Consider the following 24416-nt stretch of genomic DNA (forward strand, 5'->3'; position numbering starts at 1 on the left):
CCCACATTGCCTTCCCAACTTTGACCCACATCCAATCCGCAAATGCCTTTGTGTGCAGATTTTATGGCTCAGCTGATGTGGCAACGATGGTAATTTACGCATTAAGGTAAGCAGCATAATGCGTTGCAATAGCAGTCGTGCAATATTGCGATAGCATTGAAAAAGCTTTTGCTTAGACTATAAGTTTAAAAATGTTAACTAAACTTGCTGTTGTATTTGAAGAAAACAAAGAAGTTCATTGATGCATAAAAATTACTCATACGCCATGTCGACAAATATGGGTCTTTATGAAAAATTAAGCATACGCCATGTTGTCAGTGATATTTATTAAGACAGCTAATATAATTGATGTTAAGTTTGATATCTAATAGTTAATAATTCTTAAGTGTACAAGCTTATAAAGAACCCTGCAAATATTTCTTATACGCCATGTTGGCTATCTTTTCCTTAGTATTTATATTTAAAAACGCATGTGTCACCCAAAATTATTTCCTTTCCTTTAAAAAAAAAAAATGTTCCTTTCAGATTTTGTAAAGAAAATGATTTTGTCTTTTATAACCATTAATTCTTCAATATTGCTTAGTTGGGCACTTTTTGACAAGACAAATTATTCAATGGCTGCTGGGATTTTCCTCCAGAATTCCTTTAAAAACGCCTTCCGATATTGATAAGCGTAAAAACGTTGATTAATTAAGCAAATTACGGGAGTCATGCAGTGCAATTAAAATGTCAGCACAGCCACAGACGACCGGATCCGCATATATACATATAGACCGACTTTAATATATGTACGAGTCTACTATGTAGCCTTGGTGTATGGTGTATGGTAGGCTTTTCAGCCAACTGTCCAGGATTGGGTTATATAAAGCCATACTTTCTTCTCGCCTTTTTTATTCGCAGCTTGTCTGTTGTAGTTTTTTTTGTGATTTTTATTTTCGGTGACCCCAACTCCCTTCTGTGAATTCCCGTGAATCTGGGATCTCGACTCTGCGTGTGCAGCTCAAATTGTAATTAATGATGCAAGACAGCCGGCAAGCCCTCCCCTTTCGCACCGCATTGGCCATGACCCCCCCTTGCAACCGCAGTCGAATCCAAACCGAAAATCTCTGCCAGAGCCTGCCTGGCCTTGTCATCCGGCTCCCGCCTTTCATGATTGTTGTTGTTTTTTTTAATACCCTAGGAAATGGGTGTCCGGTGAGTACCAGTTGGTTTTATAAAATAAATATTTATTTTTGAATATATTGTTATACCCTTGCAGAGGGTATTATAATTTTGTCCAAAAGTGTGCAACGCAGTGAAGGAGACATCTCCGACCCTATAAAGTATATATATTCTTGATCAGGATCACCTCCTGAGTTGATATGAGCATGTCCGTCTGTCCGTCTGTCCGTCTGTCCGTCTGTCTGTCCGTCTGTCTGTCCGTCTGTCTGTCTGTTTCTACGCGAACTAGTCTCTCAGTTTTGAAGCTATCGTCTTGAAACTTTGCACACACCCTTCTTTCTTTTGCACGCAGTATATAAGTCGGAACGGCCCGGATCGGCCGACTATATCCTATAGCTGCCATATAACGGATTGATCGGAAATGGTATAACTTTGGTGTTTTTAGAGTTAGAGAGTTCAAATTTTACAGGATTAAGCTATTTTTGGCAAAACATTACGACATGCCAAATTTCATAAGGATCGGCCGACTATATCTTATAGCTGCCATATAACTGAACGATCGAAAATGACCCAACTTTCGTGTTTTTGAAGATAGAAAGCTGAAACTTAATACAGATTATATTTTTGGCCAGTTGATCCATCCTACCAAATTTCAATAGGATCGGCCGACTATATCCTATAGCTGCCATATAACTGAACGATCGGAAATGACCCAACTTTCGTGTTTTTGAAGATAGAAGTTTGGGACATTTTTTTTAGATTTTTTATTTTAGTTAATTGGTTTTATTATGATGTAATCATAAGGATCGGCCAACTATATCCGATGTTTGCGATATATATCCGGTTTTAGCTGCAAGGGTATATCAACTTCGGCTCCGCCCGAAGTTAGCTTTCCTTTCTTGTTTAAGAATGATTTTATTTTCAGTTTTTAAATTTTATAAATGACTATAAAAGCTTTAAAAAATAAAGCATTACCAACTCCATGATATATTCAACTTCGATTCAATACTTTCCACTCCTTTTGCTGTTTGTTTACTTAAATCATTGACGCGGTACGCGTTTAAAACGCGTTTCTCATGCTTTTCATGTAAATAAATGAAAAGTTCGTTTAATTCTCGTCGATTCTTTATGCCCTCGAAAAGGGGCGTGGAAATGGGCGATGAAGTGAGAGGGGCATGGGATGGAAAGGAGGAAGATGAAGGGCAGAGCCGCGGTCTGGTATCGTTTACTTTGGAAATGAAAAATTATGATTACATCAACAATAATCGAAATGCGCTTGTAAGCTGCTCTGTTGCTGTCTCTCAGTCTCCATGTTCCTGTCTCTTTCCTTGTACCTCGATGCCATCCCACTTCCTCTGGCGCATATACTATATGTACGTTCACAATTCCGTTCTCGCTTTCCGTACTCCAATCTTACACTGAAAGAAAGGTAACAAAAATAATAAATTATTTCAAGATACGTTATAAGATTATTAGAAATATTAGGATATAAAAGGTATCTCAAAAATTAAAAAAACCTTTGTATATTATCCAAAATTCTCTAAGTACTGGTGTCCTTCTTCTGGCCATGGAATCGCTATCTTTTTCCAGGCTCCCTTACTTCAGTGCCCATTGTTGTTGTTGCTCTGCTCGTTTTGGCAATTTCTCTTCGTTCACGCTGCTGACTTGCAACGCTTTCATGCGTACCATTCGGAAGGGGTACTCCAAGGGGGAGGCGACTCCAAGGGTCATGGGGTAGGGGAGCCGAGTAATGTAAACGTTCAATATTTGTGTTCAAAGTAAAAAATCGAGACGTTTGCCCCGCACCCCAGCACCCACTCCCTGGCTCCGTGAAAACCTTTCTCTGTTTCACATTCTCCGAGCAGCGACGCGTTCACCCAAAAAGTATGCAATGCAAAATCGGAAAAATGCGCGTGGCAGCACCTCAGCTCTCGGCTTTAGCCTGTGCATCCCATCTCTCTTATCTGGCAGAGCCCCTTTGGTCCGCTCCTACGATTTTTCGTCCTTCCCTGTGGTCGAGTGCACTCGAAAAATATTCAATGAATAGTTTGAAAGGGAAATCGGACTATTTGTCCAAAAGAATAAGATATTTTAATAATGTTTTGGATTGATTGAGAGTTCTGATCACCATTTTGTGGAAGGCTTTCTTTCTTTTACCTTTCATATCTATAACTATATTTTTGTCAAATATTCCAAACTTTCCTCATTTTTTGCCTGTGATTCTTCTCGTAGTATGTGAGCCATGCATATAAATCAGCGATGTCTGGAAAAGGCGACAGGCATTTGTGCCATGCCTCCCTCCCCCTTCGACTTTTCTTCCCTCTTTCTTACCCTATTTACGCCCCTATTTTCTTCAACCCACTCTCCTCCTCCTTGATCCGGCGACAGTGGCAGCAACAATGCCAGCAGCCAGACACAAAACACAACAGTTTTTGTTGCCTGCATTGCGGCGCCTCCTTGCCACGCCCCTTTAGTTCTCCTACGGATCTACAGGCACTCCTCCTGCTCCTCCCCTATTCCTTAGTATTATAGCCCGAAAAATTTTGGGTTGGCTGCACTCGGCATTATGCTTTGCGTATTTGTCGCTTTATGAAGTCATCTTGGCGTAAAAGCAAATTTATGACCAACTTCACTTTATTTCTGTCAGTTTTTGGCCCAGCATAAAGATGGCCATCTTTTTGCCACTGTCTCTTCCCGGCTATCTACCCAGTTGTTCCTCTTCTTTTTATCTGGTTTTATAAACTCCCGAGAATTGTGCATTAGCATTAGCTGGGTGGGGAATGTGTCAAATGGCGTGTATATTCCCCCCCAGAATTATAGTCACCCAAAAATAAAAGGGGTTGACGGTCCTATAAAGCGATTTGCAGTTATTTGTTGGGGTTGGAGTCTTTTTATATTTATTGATCACATATTTATGTCCTCTAAGTAGGAATAATTTTGATAGCAAAACGATTATATAAAATATTAATGATTTTCAAAGAGGTTTATTTGGGGTTTTATTTGGAAATATAGTGTCTCTAATAAATAAATCATTTTTCTTTGAGGGGGAATATGATCAAATAAATGCCACTTATAGCTTAAGAATCTTTAGTTTATCTTTGCTAAATAGCGTTATATTTCTCTAAATTTAAAATTGCACTAAACACCTTTTTTTAATGTCTTTCTATTTAATTTTCCTTTTTATCTAAAAGCTCCAAACCAGTTTTCTCGTTTATTGTTTGACATTTTTGTTGCACAATAGCTGGATAAGGTTATATCTTTGTGGATATTTACATAAAACTCGCACAAAGAACTTTTCAGACCTTTATTTTATTTTTTTTTTTCTTTGTAATAGGATACTTAAGCGGGAAGCGAAGCATTCCCATTCAGCGCAATTGTCAGGCCAATTACCGTGCCGCAATTATGCCGTATGAGGACATAAAAACCGGATACGCCGGATAGGCCGCTTTATGCCCGGAGTCGCATAGCCTTTTGGCCATAAAACTCTTAGCCCACGGGGGGTTATCAAGCCTTGAGAGGCCCCTGACTTCAGGGGTTGACCTCGAAAACTGACACCGAATTGTATGCAAACAGTAAATGAAAAGTCACGAAGACGCGGCTGGGGCTTGTTCGCATTGTATGGGACAAAGGCTGGGGAGAAAATTGGAGAAACTGAGTAGCGAAGGCTGCAAGTCGGCCCGAAAAAGTTATCAGCTTGTTAATTGCTTAACTTTTTCACTTCAACTTTTTTTATTCGTTTCGAGGAGCTGAAACGGGCCCCGGAGATAAAAACCGAAAATGAAGGAAAGGTTTTCAGGAGGGGAGTTGCGAGGTGGAGAGTCTCAGAATGAAATGCAAAATTTTCACTGCACCCGGGAAAAAGTTTCTATAATTTGTATGAAATTGAAAAATTAATAGTAAATAAATATTTCTACTATAATTATATGTTAAACATAGCTCTTAAGGCCTTGTAATCTCATAGTTTTTATTTAAAAACATCCTTTATTTTTTTCATCTGTATAGATTCCCATCCCATTATTATTTTTCTTGGGCTTTAGTAGGAAATTTAAATGACAAATGGCAGAAGGCTACTGCAACTTTGACCCTTTCCCTGACCTCTCTCTGACCCACTCTGACATTTGCTTATCGGACGGTTACAATGTCATAACACAGCCTCCAGAGTCCATGAAGTTTTTCTACCAAAAAGCAACTGAAAAAAAGATTCGCAGTGAAATAAACTTTGCCCTCCTCTAATCTTATGACAGGTTTGTGTAATTAGGGTAGAGTTTTCAGGGAGAAGGCATAAAAAACATTTAGAGGACTGGGCTAAAAATGAAAAATCAATGCAGGCCACTAAAACTCTCATTACTCATATGCCGTGAAGGTTAAACGATTCCCGTTGCGGGACTGGGATCTACCTCTCGGACCATAAAAAGCACATTAAAACCATTTAAAAGTTGGCCTAATCTGCTCAGCGAAAGGTGAACTTCTATATAGATATATATATTTTGGTGTATATATAGACAAAGTGTTTTATGACCTTTGGCCCGTTTGGCCGTTTGCTTTCGCTTTTGTGCCCAACCTTTTTCTCTGTTTTATTGGCGGCCCAAATTGATTAAAAGATCAATGATTATGGGCCTGTTTAATGGTTCATTGCATTTAATTTCATTTTTCTTGTTTTTAATTTTAGTTGAGATTTCAGCAGGTCGTTAAATGGATGTGTTGAAAGGAAATTAAAAAGGAAAAAGTTATATGGAAGTCATTAAACTAAAAGATATTGTGAAGGATTCTGTTTGAATCTTATTACTTGTTAAAGAAAACCTATTGCTCGTTAATCCTCTTTAATCTCAAACTATATCTCTAGTAAAAATCGTACTTAAAGTACTTAAGTTTAAAAGTTTTATTTGTCATCCTTGGCTGTTTGAATTTCTTCCTAAAGCTTGAATCGCCAAACTATTTTGATGACTTCATATGCTGACTCACGTAGTCGAAGAGCATAAGTTTATGAAAGTATTATCATAGCATTAAGAGATACGAACCCCTTTCTCCAAATTTGACTCCAACTTCAAACATTTTCAAGCTTTTCTTAAAGAAAAACAAAAAGAATATAGATAAGGAAAGCGACACTCTTTCGTGCTTTTCTTAACACAAAGAAATAAAAATGACTGTGAAATGCAGACAATTGCGATAAATGCGTGGCGAGGAAAAGTGTTTGAAAAATCATTGAATACCCGCAACGTGATGCAGAAAGTTCGCATATTTTTTCACTCACACACACGTTCGCCCATTTCCTGTTCACAGATACATGTGCACATATAGAAGTACGTATGCATTTGGCGTGATAAATAAAATGTTTAAGCACACATTTTGAAGCCATTGTGTAGATTTGACTTTGAACGTACGTAGTATGTAGCACACGCACACACCCTTTTCTTAGACCCCCCCTTTTTGATGCCCCATTTTACCCTTTACCCCGTTGGCGACCCTTTTACGTGATGCAGCAGACAACGATGACGACAGCAGCGACAACGACAACTTGATGCTTCAACTTGCAGCTGCTTTCCATAGTTGTTGCCGACTGCAATTGCTTTTATCAAATACTAAAGTATTTTGGCAAGAAAGGACTCGAATGGGAAATGCCAAATATTTGGAAACATTGAAAGATGGAATTTAGTAAAAAATATTCATACCCAGTACTTATAGACTAGAAGTATCGGGTATCTTATAGTAAAGAAACTTAAATAAGGACTTGCTATTTGTTTTGGGTTAATCTTTTCTTAACTAAATATTTATTTTAATAATTGATTAAAAATATAATTCAATTTAAAATTTTCTTTGAAATCGACCCTTTATTTTCATAATATATATATAGTTGAAAATCCAAAAAGTTTACCATCGTACGCACACACTTTACGTATTCAACGTCTCATCTACATTCTGTGTGCCTTTTTCAATTGCAATTTTTTGCAGCATTTGCTGCTTTTGACACGACACAGATACGACAGGGCACAGCCAAAGGAAGGGGAAAAAGGATGTCTGAGATGTAAGAGGAAGCCAGGCCCTTAACTAAGAAAATTTCAAGAATTTTCTTATGCAGCATTTGTTGCTTTTGTTGGTATTTTTGTTGGTCGGCTACCAGCTATCTAGCTGACTGAGTTGGCTGGTTGGCTGGTTGGTTAGTAATGTCTCTTACACACGCTAATGAGCAAAATAATTAATGATGCTCTGTCGTCGTCTGTTCTGCTCTAGACCCTTATTTTTCCTCTCAGAAACTCAGACCCCAGAAAACCCAGTGTGGTAACATTTTCCATGCCATTTGGCAGAAAGTTTCACTTGACAAACTTGAAGTAGTCCTGTTCGCATAGGAGCGGAATCCATCACAGGCTTCTCTGGCTGGCCTTAATAAGCAGTTAATTTCATAGTTTTTCCCCCAACAGTTTTTCCTCTCGCACACTCTCCTCACAGCATTAAAAGTTGGAAAACAACATTGCTAGCATGTTGTGTGGGAAGTTCTTGTTGTTTCTGTTGCTGTTGCTTTTGTTAGTAGTGCCTTTTGGCTTCTGTTTGCAGTATTTTCCATTTCCCATTTTCATTACATTACACTGGCGCTCGGTCGGTAACTCTTCATTCGTTCAACTTAATTTACGTTTTATAACTTTTGCAATCATTACATGTTGCATTTATTTTGTAACATTACGTTCCCTTCTCGGCTTTTTCCTCGGCTCTGTTATTTATTTTTTCCCAGTTTTTTTCCAGACAGCAGCTTCCATGTGTGCATAAACCATTTAGTAACAATTTTTGCTTTGGCAAAGTTTATTTTTTCTCGGTATATGGAAATGCCGCGGGTGCAGGGAAGAAGAGAGCTTTGCAAAATGATAAACCTGCCAGATACTGTCTAGGGGATTTTAAATTAAAACTTGCGATCAGTTCAGCAGGAAGTTTTTGTTATGCATTTAGCTTAAATAAAGGGCTGGGTGAGTATGAGTTTGAAAGTAAAATTTATAATTAATAAAAAAAAAGGATAATTTTTTTTCAAGAATCCTGGGTTTTAGTTTCAGGATTAAATATATTTTTATACCGAATTTTTCCTCGTTATTGAAGTTTGATTTTGAGTTTTTTGGGGCAACACTGCGTATGAGTGATTCACTTTTCTTGTTTTAATATTTTAAAATAAATAGTTTGTTTCTTAGTACAAAGTACAATTTGCAGCCTTATTTAATTTTGCAACATGATATAATGGCTTACAAATATTGAATATTGAATAATCATGGACAAATCATTGCTTTTACAATTATAACTTCCAGGGAATCAAAATGGGAAGCATTACCATCCGAATGCAAAAGTTTTCTTTCTATTTCCCCCGCCAAACTCATTTTAATTAACCGATAATTGTGGAAAATAGAAAACGGAAAATTCCCCGGCTCACATGTAGCACTCTTATTGGCTCACAAGCTTACAAGAGGAGTTTAGGGAAGGTAATTTCCATCGCTTAACAATCGGGAAATAGGAAAACGGATAGAAATTACATGCTGGCTTGTTAATGTTGTAAGTCTTATTAGCACCAGCTAGTTGGCTATATTATGGATTGACTTCGTCCTGCTGTTTATCCCCTTAACCATCAGATTTTTGTGATATTTTTTCGCTCTTATCCCGGCTGAGACTTCTTGCTGTGAGTGAACTTTTAGTAACAGCTACAAATCTGTGAGCATGCAGCTAGTTAGCAAAGGCTTATCACATACACACAGACAGCGTGCAGACTGGAGTGCAGACACCAGGACACAAACACACACACATGCACAATCACTCAGACAATCTTTATCCTGCTAGTATGTACAGTGGGGAGCAAAAGTGATTCCATGTTCAGAATATGCATGTTGAACCGCTCATAAAACGTAAACCAATGAACCAAATGAAACAAACTTTTTTTTTCTCGATTACTTATTTAATTTGTAAGAAATAGACTTAAATACTACAATAATACAAGAAAAAATGTAAGAGATAGAAAAAAAAAACAAAAACAGAAGGCATGTACTCAGTTTTGCACCTTCCAATATTCGCACTTGATTTTGCTCTCCCTGTTTTCTTATCACCAAAATATTTGCAGATTTACTGTTTTATGTCTTTTTCATGCATTAGTTTTTGTCATAATTCAAAGAGTCGCACATTTCTTATAGTTCAAAGTAAATTTTAATAAATTGAGAAATTAGTCGCCAACTTATTGTTGTAAAATGAAGAAGCTATCAGCAGATACCGAAAATAGTATTGTTTCTATGACTAAAAGTGGCTTTTCGACACGCACAATTGCTGAAAAGCTGAAAATTAGTCAGTCTGTGGTGGTCAAGGTGAAAAAAAGGCAAAATGTTGGTTCCGAAAATGTATTGAATGGTCGCCCCCGTCTCCTAACGGACTCTGACGCTCGACTTATAATGTCCAATATGAGGAAGGATAAGCTTTTAACACCAGCAAATGCTTCTACAGAGTTAAATAAACCCGTAAGTCGATGGACAGCTAGAAGAGCACTGGCTAGAATTGGATATGTCGCCTCTGTGAAAAAAAATAAACCAGCTCTATCCGAGAAAAATGTTAAGGCTCGGTTACAATTTGCAAAGACCCACAAAAACTGGACTATAGAAGACTGGAAACGTGTTATCTGGTCGGACGAATCCAAGTTTAACCGTTTCCAGTCGGATGGGAAGCAGTACTATTGGCATAGGCCCGGTGACAAGCTTCAGAGACATCATGTAAAGCAAACCGTAAAGCATGGAGGAGGAAATGTAATGGCTTGGGGGTGCTTTACATGGTGGCACGTTGGGCCATTGCACAAAATTGATGGAATAATGCGAAAAGAGGACTATTTAAACATTTTAAAGACCCATCTTCACAATTTTCTCGATAAGTGTGCCTATCCTGAAGGAGAAATCACTTTCCAACAGGATGGGGATCCTAAGCACACCGCAAAAATTGTAAAAGAATGGTTGGCAAAACAAAATTTTAAGGTCATGGAGTGGCCAGCTCAAAGTCCCGACCTCAATCCAATTGAAAACTTATGGTCAATTGTGAAGCGACGGCTCGGGCAATATCAATCGGCCCCAAGCAACCTTGACGATCTCTGGAGACGCGTGGAGACTGAATGGAACCAAATTCCGAAAGAAATTATAGAGAATTTAGTTAATAGTATGCCGAAGCGCATTAAAAATGTAATAGACAATAAGGGTCTTTGGACTAAATATTAATTTAAAATTTCCTTAAATTTTTCCATAAAAGGTGCAAAACTGAGTACATGCCTTCTGTTTTTGTTTTTTTTTTTCTATCTCTTACATTTTTTCTTGTATTATTGTAGTATTTAAGTCTATTTCTTACAAATTAAATAAGTAATCGAGAAAAAAAAAGTTTGTTTCATTTGGTTCATTGGTTTACGTTTTATGAGCGGTTCAACATGCATATTCTGAACATGGAATCACTTTTGCTCCCCACTGTATGTGTGAAATGACAGCCATACATCACAGAAAAGAGATTCCGGATGGAAGGACCTCACCGTGGAGCAGAGAAGCAGACACTTCATTATGACACCGAAGTTGCTAGCTACTTGCTTACCTATCTGCCACCATCTCTTTTCTCCTATTAGCTGACGTCTGCCGTCTCTTTCCCCAAAAACACACATATCTTACAAGGCTATGAATTACATTTACGTAACGTAAGCTTTGCCAACGTAATCGTAACATGACAACAAGTAATGAGCTTTGACACGCCCACTTCGGCCCCATTTCCTTAGAATTCCCAGAATCTCATTCCCTAGGATTTTTATTTTCGATACCATTCGAATTCTTGAATTTTTTCTTTAAACTTTAAGCAGATAAAAACACTGGGAAAAGTGGAAAAAGGAAATATTAAATAATTAGTGCTGGTTCTTAATCCTTATAAGGTTAATAAATATTGTAAAATTATTGTTATTGTCTGAATTTTAAAATAATTTTTTGATACCCGTCGATATTAATTTCCAAAAAAAAATTTTCTCTTGAAAAAAAAAAATATTTCTAGAGACCAAAATAACACCGATTCCAGGAACGGTGTTCTCCAGGCGAAGGTATCGGGTAAATCATAGCCAAAGTATCTGCAACTTGATTGAAGGACTGGGCATTGAAATCGGGGAGAAGTGAAGGTAGGGAGAGTGATGTCGGAGACCGAGTTGATAAGCATCTGTGCACTTCATTTTTGCACTTTTCCCAAGTCCTTGCAGCAATTTTATTACAAGCAACTTAAAAGTCGTCCTGCCGCCTTGTCCCTGCATCCCCGAGGCAACTTTGTCGCCCATCCTGGAGAGAATTCCACTGGATTCGCTGCGCCCCGGCTTTCTTATTTATTTGCAATTGCAATGACAACGTCGCCATCGTCATCCGGCTCGTCTTGGTATTTATTCAAGTGTGAGCATCAGAGTCCTTCGGCTTCAGTTCCTGCTGCTCCTGCTGCTATTCCTACTGCTACTGCTGCTTCTTCGTCGTCTTGGCCAGATTCTTCTGCTTCTGGATGCGATTTAAACTTCTTACACACACATTTTGAATGGGTAAGTTGCAAAGTGCCAAGTCCATTACCAAGATACTGTGCGTCCGCAGGTCTGTCTGCCGAGATGGCATAGAGGGTGGCAAGGACTTGCTTGGAAGTGAAATGACGGACGGACAGAGAGGATAACACAGCCTGACACTGACTTAACCAAGTCTTCAGTCTCAGTCTATGTCTGTTTTCCCTGGCTTTTCCCCCTCAACCTTCCGCGTTTCCTACTTCCTGTCAATCGGCATTAAAATCACAAAACAGCCGTGAGAAGAGGTGACAGCTTACACTTGAAATTAAATTTGAAAGCAAATAAATTTGTATTTAATTTTGGAAGATTCTGTCTTTTTCATATAATTTCTTTTATTTTTCATATTTAAATATATCTTTTTTTTCCATATATTTTTGATAATATTTTTATTCAGTGCAGACTGAAAAGAAATATAGATGGACCACCTGCCGTCGTTCCGCTTTTCAAATCCTTTTCTCGCCAAACTGAACTTGATATGAAAGTCTTGAAGTGGCCACCGGCACTGGAAAGAAAAATTGTTGCAGAATTGCAATAACTCACACCCAACGCAAAAACGAATAAAAAAATGACTAACTGAGTGGAGTACCTAAATGATAAATAGCTGCGACTGATAGGCTGCTACGCCCCCTATAACCACCCTCTATCCTCACACTTTTCAGGTCCTTCAGGTTGACTTTGAGGGGAGAAGCAGACTCTTCACATGCTTCAAGATTTATGGTGCGCATCAATTGCTTTGAGAACTTCGTTTTGGTTTTCATTTTGAGGTGGAGGACCTCCAATGGCGGGCTTCAAGTTTGAGGGGTAAGTACTTCCTTAGGTGGGATGGTGAGTGGGTGGCCTATCTGCGCTTTTAATGCCTGCGTAATTTATGAAATGAAGTATGCACAAGTCGCGGGCATATTTTAGATGACTTTGACTTTACAAGTGCCAACTGGCTGGCGGGGATGTTTGACTTACAAGTTGACAACTCTTTGACGACAAATATACAGCCATCTTACATGTTGCCTTTACTTGGTTTGCTCTTTTCAGTTGGCATTGAATGCACATTTTAAAAGCAATTGAAGTATTAAATTTAAAAAGTCTATGAAAATATACGATGGACCATAAATTCTATTTAGTCAGCTCTGTATCTGTGAAACTGCTTATATTCCCTTGAAAAGTTTCACCATCCTTCAAGGGTTAATCTCTCATTAATCTGTTGCGAATCTCTGGCATTTAATCGCTCAACTTTCACCTGTCGAAAGTTGCCACCACACCAACTTGATGACTTGCTTTCGAGGAGTTCACTTCACTCATTCATTGAATCACTCACTCACCCATTCAGTTACTCGCTCAATCATCGATTTGTCTGCCGCTTGGTGAATTTTCTTAAGCGAATTAAGATCATTTCCAGCCAATTGATTTGGCTGAGACAGAAACTGGGGAAATCAGATTTCAGACATTTTCAGAATGTGTGAGCCAAAATGTTTATTAGAATGTGTGCGTACGCGTACGCGTACCTTTTTAATTAACATAAAAATCTAATTTGCAGCACTTTGACTTTGATGGCGACAGCTGCCGTCGCTACCCGAATTTTTCTGTGGGTGTCTGATGAAAACAGCTTAACCTTATGGCCAACGATGTGTGCCGTAATGTGCTTGTTTCCCTTTGCCCTCTATATTGCTCCATCTCAGTCTATTTTTCTCTCTTAGTCTCACTTGTTTGGTGGCGGATCTAGGACTCTAGCTATGTGTCCGCAGCACCGCTTTTGACATTGGCTTAGACAAGGCCGAAAGCTTACCAAAACACCTGCCTGCTGGCCATGATGGCTTACGTCCCTCGCATCATTGTACGGAATCACATCCTCATCTATACACTCTAAGTTATTATAACTAAGATGTAAAGTCACTAATTAAATTAAAAATAATTACATAATTTAATAAGAATATAAAAAAATTAAAAAGCTTCACATTTTCGTTTGCCAATATATTAAATATGCAATTAAGTTGCTATAAATTCGACAAAGTTTTGTTTTCTAAACATAAAATTCAAAATTTAAGTTACTTAACAAAGCAAGAAAAGATTACAAAAATGCTTAAGGTAAAGCTTCACTCTCTTCTTGATATTCTTTCAGATTAATGTTTCTTTGTATTTATCTTTCTAATGTTTTTATGTTTCTATTTATTTTTTATTCTGCCTATATTTTAATTACAATTAAAATATTTTTTCCCCCAGTGCATTCGCAGTTATGCCCACATCCACATTGTCGTTGTCGGTGTCCTCGGCACATTAGCGACATTTACACGTCGCAGCAATTTCAAACAGCAGCCGACAAGGCTGGATACCCTTATAGCTCCCCTTTGATACAGCACACACAACCCCCAGCATGCAGTCACTCATAATCATTTTCATTGTCAACATTTTGCCGACACATGACAAACAACAACAGCAACAACAATGTTGGCAACAAACGAGAAAAAGTTGTTTTATTTTTTATTATTTTGTGTCATCTTTGTAAGATTGCTCATTAGAAGCAATTAGCTGGTTAAAACAAAAAAAAGAGAATGTGGGATTTATAACAAAAGGTGAGTGGGGGAAAAAATTAGTGCCCATTTTCATTTAAATTTTATATTTGTAGGCATGAAAATTTGATTGCCACTTTTAACCATTTTCGCACTTTACATTTTGGCTGAAATGAAATTTGCTGGCAAGAGAGGTTGGAAGTCCGCAGCCAAATGGCAAACAATGACAATGACCACTTGTCGTTGGCAAACATTTGCCAAAATGACCGCAGCGAGCAAATGGAAAAACCCTAAAAAAATGGTGGAAAAAATTAAAAATGAGAGAAAAAATGAGGTGGACTAATTAGACTATGATATACCCAGGAAAAGAATAAGTTTTTTACTTTAATTAAATTATATTAAATTAAATACCTAATAAAAATTAAACTATTTTTTTTATTTTTTTTTTTTAATTACTTTAATTAAATCTAGAACTTCATATCCTACCCTTTAATTTTACAAGTATTGCAAAGGACTTCTTGGTTAACCAAAATACATTGCAAAAAAGAAAAAAACCACAGCATCAAGCAAAAAAATATAAGGGAAAAACAATTATATTTAAATCATTAAACTTTCTTTCTGAATGAACCTTAAATCGGTCCAACGAATTTCCTTATTAAACTGATACACTTTAAACGTGGCAAATTTTCTGACCAGACAGGTGCGAGTTGGGGTGGGGTCAACCGGTTCTCACGCCGTTTGCCACCAGAATGGTTTTATGTAAATTTAGTCATTTGCTGCTCACACACACATATACTTTAGTCCTCAAAAACAGCCGGAAAGTGGCCGCCTCCTTGTTGGCCACTAAAACTGGAATTTGCATTTAAATCTCATTAGTTTTTAATGGTTTTGGATTCTCTATTTTTCGATGTTATTTTTCGCTGATATGTTTTTTTTCTCATTTTTTTGTTGTTGTCTGTTTGGGTCTGTTTTCGTTGTTGCTCCTAAACTGAAACTGACAACTTTCTCTCTCACAATTTTAGTGTACGATTTCCCGCGGAAACAAAACTGTGAAAAAGCGGGCCAGGCGCAACCACAAACTGCAACCAAAACCCTTTCACCTGCCATAATTGCAGTGTGCTGGATGCACTGAATGTGATACCATTTTGTTTTGTATTTATTTTATGAAATTTTGTCGCTCAGAACATATGTTGTCCGCACACCAGCATTCATTTGAAATAATGTACAGAAAATAGAGGACAATAATTCGTAGCATACTTTCCAGAGCAGAGGGCTGCTCTTGACTTCTAATGACTTCATTGCACATTTGTTAGCTGATTTCTGCATTTGCTGCCAGAGTTTGTTTACTCGGAATTCTTGGCTATTGTTGAAGCTTTATTTTTCGCATTTAACATGCTTTTGAGGGGGGATTAGTTATAGTAATTGGGTATGTGTATAAAATGACAAAGGATATTGATCCTATTGAGTTAAGAGGTTTTCCTTTTCTATTTGCCATTTAGTCTATTTTTCATTACCCTAATTAGACCATATTTTTTTTCCACCATTTTATTAACCTAATATCCATAACTTCTACAGACATATATGTGTACCTTTATCTGCCAGACAGGTCATCTCGCTGTCTGGATGTACAAATATCTCACCTGTTATATTATGTTAAACTGAATATTTTAACATAATTGCCATGTAAGCGAAATGTACAACTTTTATTGTTGTCACGGCGGCTGGCGGTGTCTGTGTGGGCCTTTTTGGCCTTTTTTGTTGTATTTTTAGGCCAATTTATTTGTGCCGCCACTGCACTATGGGGAATTTGACCAATTTTTGTGACAAAAATTAATAACTCAAGATCGGAGCAAGATATTTGACTTCTGCTTTTTGCATGGGGTTATATTGACCAATATCTTTTACCAATAAGAAAATAGAGGGCGTGGCACCTCCTTTTTTTTTTTTTGTTAGCTAATGTAAATTTCTGCAGATTTTTAGAGTACTTATTAACTAGTTCTGTATAAAGTATTTTGTTGTATTTCATAGAAAATGGTGGGCGTGGCATGCCTTTAACAATGTCTTACAGTTTTAAGAAGAAAATCCATCTAAAGCATCGTGTGCCCCTGTAATGAAAGACAATTAATAATGTATAGAAGACAAAGGTCCAGCTCTTCGTTCTCCAACTCAATATTATATTGATGTTCAAAATTCACATTATTAAAAGAGCTTTAATCCTCACCCGCCGTGGTGTCGTCGGGATTTGATTAGCCCTCTAATAGGCCCAAAACCTCAAATGGAAGACACATTTTCTGTTGCTATATTCTTCTATCTAAATTCACTAGCGAAAGTTATCGGATCAGAAGGACCTGTAGCTCGCAGAAATACGTCTGGACTACAAGTCTGGAGGCACTACAGCGTGCTTTCTGCGAGATATATTTCCCTTCGAATGAAAAGGCAGTGTTGGCCTACAGGCTTCTTGGTTTTCGGAAAATGTAATAGTTTTTGAATTCAGCCAAACTGCATGATTCCGGCGCTACTGACTTAAGATAGAAGAGCACCTCTTCCACATTTGCGTCAAAATTCACTCCTGAGATGGAATCTTTAATAAAATGAAAGACAGCGTTCTCCTCTGCAACTTTTTCCTTTGCTTCGAAAAATTTCGCAAAAAAAATTTGTGTTTGCCAAATTAAGGTTATGTTCTAAAAATGAAAAATTCTCGCATAATCGGAAAAAGTGGTATTTAAAGTTACATTTATTCGAACAAGAATTTAATACTCTACAACATACAATAGGTTTCGTCGATGGACTCTTCTAGACTCATTTTAAATCCCTTATGGAACATGAGACTTCATCCAAAATATGGAGTGGCAAGGCTACTTACATTTTTGCTCGATTACGGGGACAACACGATTTTATTCTACAAATGACGATCACAAACATATAATACAAGCCACACAGAATGATATTCATTTAAAAAAAAGTTATTATATTGTTTAGATTTTTAATTCTAGCCTCTCAAACTTTGTTAACAAAACTTAATGTTTTAGTCGCCTGTGCTTTGCAATTGCTACAGCTGTGTTTGTCAGCTGATTCCTTTGTTTTGGCGCCCTCTATCAAAATTTTTGTTATGCACCACTGAAGATTGGTGAATTTGGAATACGTTACACTGAAACTTATTTTAATTTTCCGACTTTCAGAAAATGGGTTTTTGTCACAAAAAATGGTCAAATTCCCCATAGTGCACTGCGCTTCCATATGAATATGCGACATTGTTTACGAGGCTTAATTTGCATTTGTCTCTCATTGTGTGATGTCTGGGTCTCTGTATCGTTGTCGGCTTTTTTTCTGTTTTGGCCGAGTGCATTGGCCCCCTTGGTCTATGATTATTACACTCGTATACTGATAAACAAACATTCATTCAGCACTGTGTACTTTCATGTAAGCTTCACAGCTCGTGCACTGAAAATAAAATACAAAAAGATTTAAATTCGTAATTGATTTAAAATTTAATTGGATAGTTGTTTAAATAATATTCAACCATTTATTATGTCCTTTTTTCTGCTCCTGTTTCTATGTAACTAAAGCTTATGATTGTTAAAACCACAATTGACTTTCAAATTGGGTTAAGCTTACAATTAAATATTTATAATTTGGCCTTTTTCAAATGCATATTCATTTTTTTTCAACTTCTACAACTTTTTGTTTGTTTAATCTTTATGGGGATTTTTTTGTGTGTTTTAAATTAATGCGGCTTTGAATTCACTTCAGATCGGGAACTCTCATCGCTTTTGTCGGTCTGAGGGGCCATTTAAATTTTCAATTCGCATGCAATGACTTAATTGTTCATAATTTTGTTATCAGATTAACACAAATTCCGCTTAACGATAATGACTTCATGCAGTTTATGGCCAGTGCGTGCAAAGGATTCGCAGCCAGGGAAAAGGATCACAACAGAACAGTGCTCTGACCAGGACTTTCATTATCAGTTGCGCGCCAGCTCTGTGAGACTTTACGTCTCTTTCACTCGCCGACTTGCCCTCTCGCTTACTCTATGGAATTCCTTCTCTGGGGCCATTGGATTTTATCGCAGGACAACGCTGATTAAATATCAACGTAATTTATTATTCAAATTAAGTTTATCGCCATACAAAAGGCAGCAGCTTTTGGTGGGTGGTTTGGTTGGATATCGCTGAGTGGTTGGGTGGTTTTCCACTCTCCACAGGAGTGTGGATGTGTTCTATAATAAAATTGATAGGTATGTCATGTGTATGTGGGGGAGTGCTCCAAATTGACATATCGCTTTCAGAGACACACACACTTACTCACAATGTTAAACACTCGCCTATGTGCAAACAAATTAGCCAGAACACCCACCCATACACACAATCGCTCGCTAATACATACACATGCGACTGCCCGCGTATTCATGAGCACACAAATGCGAATTTTGAAGCTCAACGGATTTTATCAAAAATGCATTTGTCATTATAAATGCAACGCGGACGGGCTTGCACTCAACGTGCTTGGCCTACTCTTCTCTAGCCAAACACACACACATCGGGTCGAATTAAATAAGCCATTCATTAGGCGGAAACGCATGGACAGGTGAAATGTGCTTGGCTATACCCTAAATTGATTCATAAATGTCGACTAGATTATATTAGAAATATAAATAAATAAAAAATAGTTAATTCAAGAATTTTTAAAAATAATTTCAGATCTTTTTTCTTTGGTTTTAAAAAGGGGTCTTTAATAGTCTTTAAAATTGTTGACCAAATTGAATTATTTACAAAAATTTCTTCTTTTTTTTAATCCGTACAGTTATTTAACAAATAATTTAAAAGAAAATTTTTGCAAGAGCATTCCATCGTCAGGCAATTACCCACCATATTTGCCAAGTTGTTTAATTTTCAATTATAAATTCATATAAATTCAATGGCCGTTGCGCCGAGGTGCCTGAACTCACCTCCGCGGCCATTATACCACTCGACCACGCCCCTGCCACGCCCAATAGCCCCCGGTCGTGCCGTGACCTGGGGCGTTTGACAATGGGAGCCTGCGTGATGGAAGCGAGCGGGCGGCTGAGTCGCCATTATGTTGCCATCGCTGCTCTGGGGCTAGATTTGTGTGGCACGGTCAAAACGTGTTCAATAATTTTGTCAATAAAATGTCAGAGCAGGAGCAAAAAAATGGATAGTGAAGGGGCTTTTTTGGGGGGCTCGTGTTTGCCGCAAAAAAATGGACTGTTTAATATATTTCTCTTTTCCATTCTTTTTTTTGGGGCCTGGTCATGTGGCCTACAAATCGTTCCCTGAATGCGGTTGAAACTGTCAGGCCATAAGTTTACACAGGTTGAGGTGTGCTTTCTCACTCGGCCACCCTCTCTTTCCCCCTCCGTTTTTGTCTCTTTCCATTTCCCCATACTCTACCTTTATTTTTTTTTTATTCTGAGGTCCTCCCGCTCGCACATTAAACTCATTGTGTTTATGGCATAAATTTGCATGTTTTCCACGTAAATTTTTCAATTTGAATGGACGCTTTCGATCCCTTTACACAGGACGGTAGAAGTTCGAGAGGTCCTGGCCCCATAGGCCTTTTGTGTTAGATGGGATATTGTTGGTGGAGATGTTAAACAAAATTTAAAGTTGAATAAAGTTATCACCGTGCGAGAGATCGTATCGCATTGAAAGGGTTGATATTTAAATGGGTCTCAGGTAGATTTGTGTACCTTAGATTAGGTGTAGGCTTAACTGAGATGTAAGAGTTAAAGAGTTATGGAAATTAATGATATATTTCGAGTTTATAGAGCTTTAAAGGTACATATTGCTTAGCTCTTAAAAAGGACCCATTATTTTGGCAAACTTTTAATTTTTGTTCACCTCTGTTCACGTCATTTATGGGTTTTTTATTTTCATTCAGCATTTACCATCCGCATTATGTGTTTACACAGTTTTTCTAATGTTTTTGTTTTGGCCTTGCCAGCGGCTGCCTTTAGTTTAGTTGTTTTGCACGGCAGGATATCGCAGGACTTCCAAACATGTGAGCGTGTGTTTGATGCTGGTGTTCTAGGCCATGGCGTGTGTGTATAAGTGTCAAAGGCATGTGTTTAGCATGCCTCATTTGAGCGCAAATACACCTGCAGCCATCAATTATGCAAAGAGCCAGTTCCCTCCGTCTCAAAGTCCGTTTGTCCATCCGTACAGGACAGTCTCGTCAGAGCCAGTTCCGTCTCCTACTCCGGCTACGTTTACGGCTTGGTCTATGGCTTCGGCTAGAATATTGGCTTCGAGCTTTCAACGTACGCAAGAAATTCTACATTGAAAAAATTGGGTCTACTTTTTAAAATAGTTTTTTCAAAAATAAAGTTCCATGTTAAGCATACGACTGGTGGGCCAGGTTGGCCAAATAGGCACTTGAGAAATATTAAGTATACGACTGGATGTCCGTTATTATTTGCGAAATATTTTAACAAATTTCTGGCAGTGCAGTTAGCTGCCGGGCCCAATGCCCCATTGAGAGCCATCGTTAGTTTCGCCTCTTTCCCCGACCCAATTTCCCAAGCCGAAATTTTCATTCAGCCATTCAACCTGCAAGTCAGCCAGTCGGCCATCTAGCTAAATTAATTTATTGGCCATCCTTGCATTTACCAAATAACTGCAGTTTGCATAATCATCACACACACACACTCACAAACATACTGGTTGTGAGCACATGGACAGCTTATAAAATATTTATTCAAACTGCAAGTAACCTGGCAACACTTGCTAAGCTCAGATCCTTGAACTGTGTGAAAATGGAGGGTCTGTGATGGAGGGTCAACTTGTTTGGTTACAAATACAGGGGTTTTTTCTAGCAAGGGTCTAAACTAGGACTTCTATTATATGTTTTAAAAAATGATTACTAGACACTTATTTTTTACTTTTTTAAATATTTTATCATATTATTTAGATTAATAAGATTATAATTTTTAACCTCCTAGCCCACTTACCCATTTTTTGTGTTATATAGTACCTGCCAAGCTCACACAAAATTCATGGCAAAGGTCATTAAAAATCGTTTACCGAAAACTAAAGTTTAATTACGAACACGCCCAATTTGCCACGCCTCCAGATCGCCCCCCACCACCGTTTGTCTAGTCCAGCTCTCCTATCCGAAATCGTTGCCTAATTGAGGGTTAACAATTTGAAAACTTATCGAACTATGAGCAAGGACAACGCCCAACTCATCAATTATGCTACTCAAGTGCTTTGTGTGTTGGTATATACATATACCAACATACTACTATATATATTTTTGAAGGCAGTATAAAAGGCCGAGGGCAGTTGGTTGGCAGATTATGAGCTGAAAAGTGTTTGGTGTTTTTGGTGAAGGATGTTACCTCGGTTCCTCACCGCCTCGTATCCCATGGAGCGGCATTATTTTCTGGTGCCAAAGTTTGCATTGTCGCTGATTGGTCTGTATCCGGAACAGAAGAGAACTTTGCCGGTCCGGCTATGGAGTTTCTTCAACTTTTTCATCCTGAGTTACGGCTGCTATGCGGAGGCTTACTATGGCATACACTATATACCGATTAATATAGCCACGGCGCTGGATGCCCTGTGTCCGGTGGCCTCCAGTATTTTGTCGTTGGTAAAAATGATTGCCATTTGGTATTACCAGGACGAACTTAAAAGTTTAATCCAACGAGTGAGATTTCTAACAGAGCAGCAGAGATCTCAGCGAAAACTGGGCTATAAAAAGAGGTTCTATACTTTAGCCACTAGGCTAACCACTTTGCTATTGTGCTGCGGATTTTGTACTAGTACTTCGTATTCCGTCAGACATCTGCTGGATAATATTCTGAGGAAGTCGAGGGGTAAGGAGTGGATCTATGAAACGCCTTTTAAAATGATGTGAGTATAGGGATTAAAGTTTTAAAAAAGTAATAATAATTCTTCTTATTTTTAGCTTCCCTGATCCTCTACTTCGTTTACCTCTATATCCCATCACCTATATCCTTGTCCATTGGCATGGTTATATCACAGTTGTTTGTTTTGTGGGAGCCGATGGTTTCTTTTTGGGATTTTGTGTCTACCTCACAGTTCTATTAATGTGCCTTCGAGATGATGTCTTTGATTTGTTGGAAGTTAAAGATATTGAAAAAAGTCCAGAGAAAAAAAATGAGGCACGGATAGTTCGAGAAATGGAAAAACTAGTAGATCGTCATAACGAAGTGGCTGAACTAACCGAAAGATTGTCGGGAGTGATGGTGGAGATTACTTTGGCCCATTTTGTTACCTCCAGTTTGATTATTGGCACAAGTGTGGTGGATATTTTACTGGTGAGCTTAGCTTCTTTTAACTGACTATAATTACTTAAAATTTTTATAATTCATAGTTCTCTGGTCTGGGCATTATTGTGTATGTGGTCTACACCTGCGCCGTGGGCGTGGAAATCTTTTTATATTGCCTCGGAGGCTCGCATATTATGGAAGCTGTATAGAATAGAATTTTATATGATTTGAATTGATTTATGAATTAATTGTTAATATTTTTCAGTGCTCGGAGTTGGCTCGCTCTACATTTTCCAGCCACTGGTATGGTCATAGTGTTCGGGTTCAAAAAATGGCTCTTTTGATGATTGCTCGTGCCCAGCGTGTTCTTACCATTAAAATTCCCTTCTTTTCACCATCTTTAGAAACTCTAACATCTGTAAGACCAGTCTTTTATAGGGCTTTCATTTCTTAATATAAATGGACATGATTTGCTTTTCAGATCCTACGCTTTACAGGTTCTTTGATTGCTTTGGCCAAGTCTGTTATATAAACAAAGCCTTCAACTTGTTTCTATATATCTCGAGAAAATATTTTCTTTTCCAGTCTGTTACACAAAAAAATATCTGTTATGAAAATAAATATAAAATCCTATAAGGGAATCTGGAATTATTCTTTCCTTTTATTCATTTGCCTGTGTCTGTGTCTGTGCACCTGATTTCCATATCCTGGCATAATGCTTTCCATATTGCTTATCGCTCTCTCCTTATTTCTCCTTTGCTTTCCGTTGCATTAATTCGAATATCTTTTACAACAATTTCGGTTTGCTTTTCATTTTCCTTTGGCATCACCGATTGACCCCCCTTGACCCCCTTGATTGTTGTTGGCGAATTAAAGCAGAAGCATCAGAATCGGCAGCAGCAGCAGCAGCAGCGGCAACATCAGCTGTGTTGTTTAACATTTCCTTGACTGTATTCCGTACTCCTGCGTTTCGGGCCAGGTCGAGTAAATTGGTTTCTTTACCGTTGCTCATCACAGCGCTGCATCCTTTTCCCCTCCGTTTGCCCCCCAGTACAGTCTCATTTTGACGGCCCTCCACCCCTTTGTATTCCTCTTTTTTGGCACTTTCCTCTTGGCCATTCCACTTGGCCATTTTCTGTTGCACGCTGGCACCGACTGTACAGTTCATTTCCATGCAAATAACACAGAGAGAAAATCACAGTATTAAGATATAAATTTAAAATAGATAAATTTTAAAAATGTGTTTATAATAAAATAAAGAAATTTACTTTCTAAAAATAATATAAAATATTTTCTTTTTTATTTTAACAAAAATTTTGTTTACTGCATACATATACGCACGTCTTAATGATATCCGTTTTGCGTTTGTGTGGCTTGTGTACTTCATATCCGTGTTGTGCAGTTCACCCTCTTGCACCCCCTTTTCTCTTTTCAATGAGTTGATGTTTCGGCCTTACGGGTTTTTCTTTCCTGATTTTTCCCTTTTTTTCTATCTATTTTTTCTTGTATTTTTTGTTGGAGCATTGTTCATGCACAAATTCATGCTATACTTTTTTTTCCTCCTTAATGTTGTAGTCCTTGAGATCCTTGAAACACGCACATGAGCGGGCCTATCTGTTATCTTCCTTGCACATTTCTTTGCCATCCTTGTCTTATTATTATTTCCGATGTCTGTCTGTCGGTGTGTCTTTGTTTCTTTTGCCATTTGTTTGTTTATTTTCGCTGGCGCCTACTTTTGTCAAAAGTGCTTTTGCTTGTAATGTGTTCGACGTCAGAGTTGGAACCCCTTCTTTTTCTTTTTTTTTTCCCTCAGCATCCAAATCTTGAGTTGTTCTTTTTGGGTCCTTTTAATTTTATAGGGTATGTTATGGGTAATAATTCTGAAGGAATTCTAAGAAAAGCCTTAAGGGTATAAGTCAATATGAAATTTTATTTATTGTAAGCT

At 37.9% G+C, this 24416-nt stretch overlaps 1 protein-coding gene across 1 annotated transcript; it reads left to right on the forward strand.

The window, feature by feature from the left end:
* Nucleotides 1–21570: 21570 nt before the first annotated feature.
* On the forward strand, nucleotides 21571–23003 carry Or24a (Odorant receptor 24a). Its single transcript, XM_017233389.2, has 5 exons — nucleotides 21571–22091; nucleotides 22147–22519; nucleotides 22576–22674; nucleotides 22737–22889; nucleotides 22953–23003. Exons 1-5 carry the CDS (start codon nucleotides 21571–21573, stop codon nucleotides 23001–23003), a joined length of 1197 nt encoding a protein of 398 aa, XP_017088878.2.
* The last annotated feature ends 1413 nt before the right edge of the window (nucleotides 23004–24416 follow it).

Source organism: Drosophila bipectinata, chromosome 2L (genome assembly GCF_030179905.1).
Source record: "Drosophila bipectinata strain 14024-0381.07 chromosome 2L, DbipHiC1v2, whole genome shotgun sequence".
NCBI lineage: Eukaryota > Metazoa > Arthropoda > Insecta > Diptera > Drosophilidae > Drosophila > Drosophila bipectinata.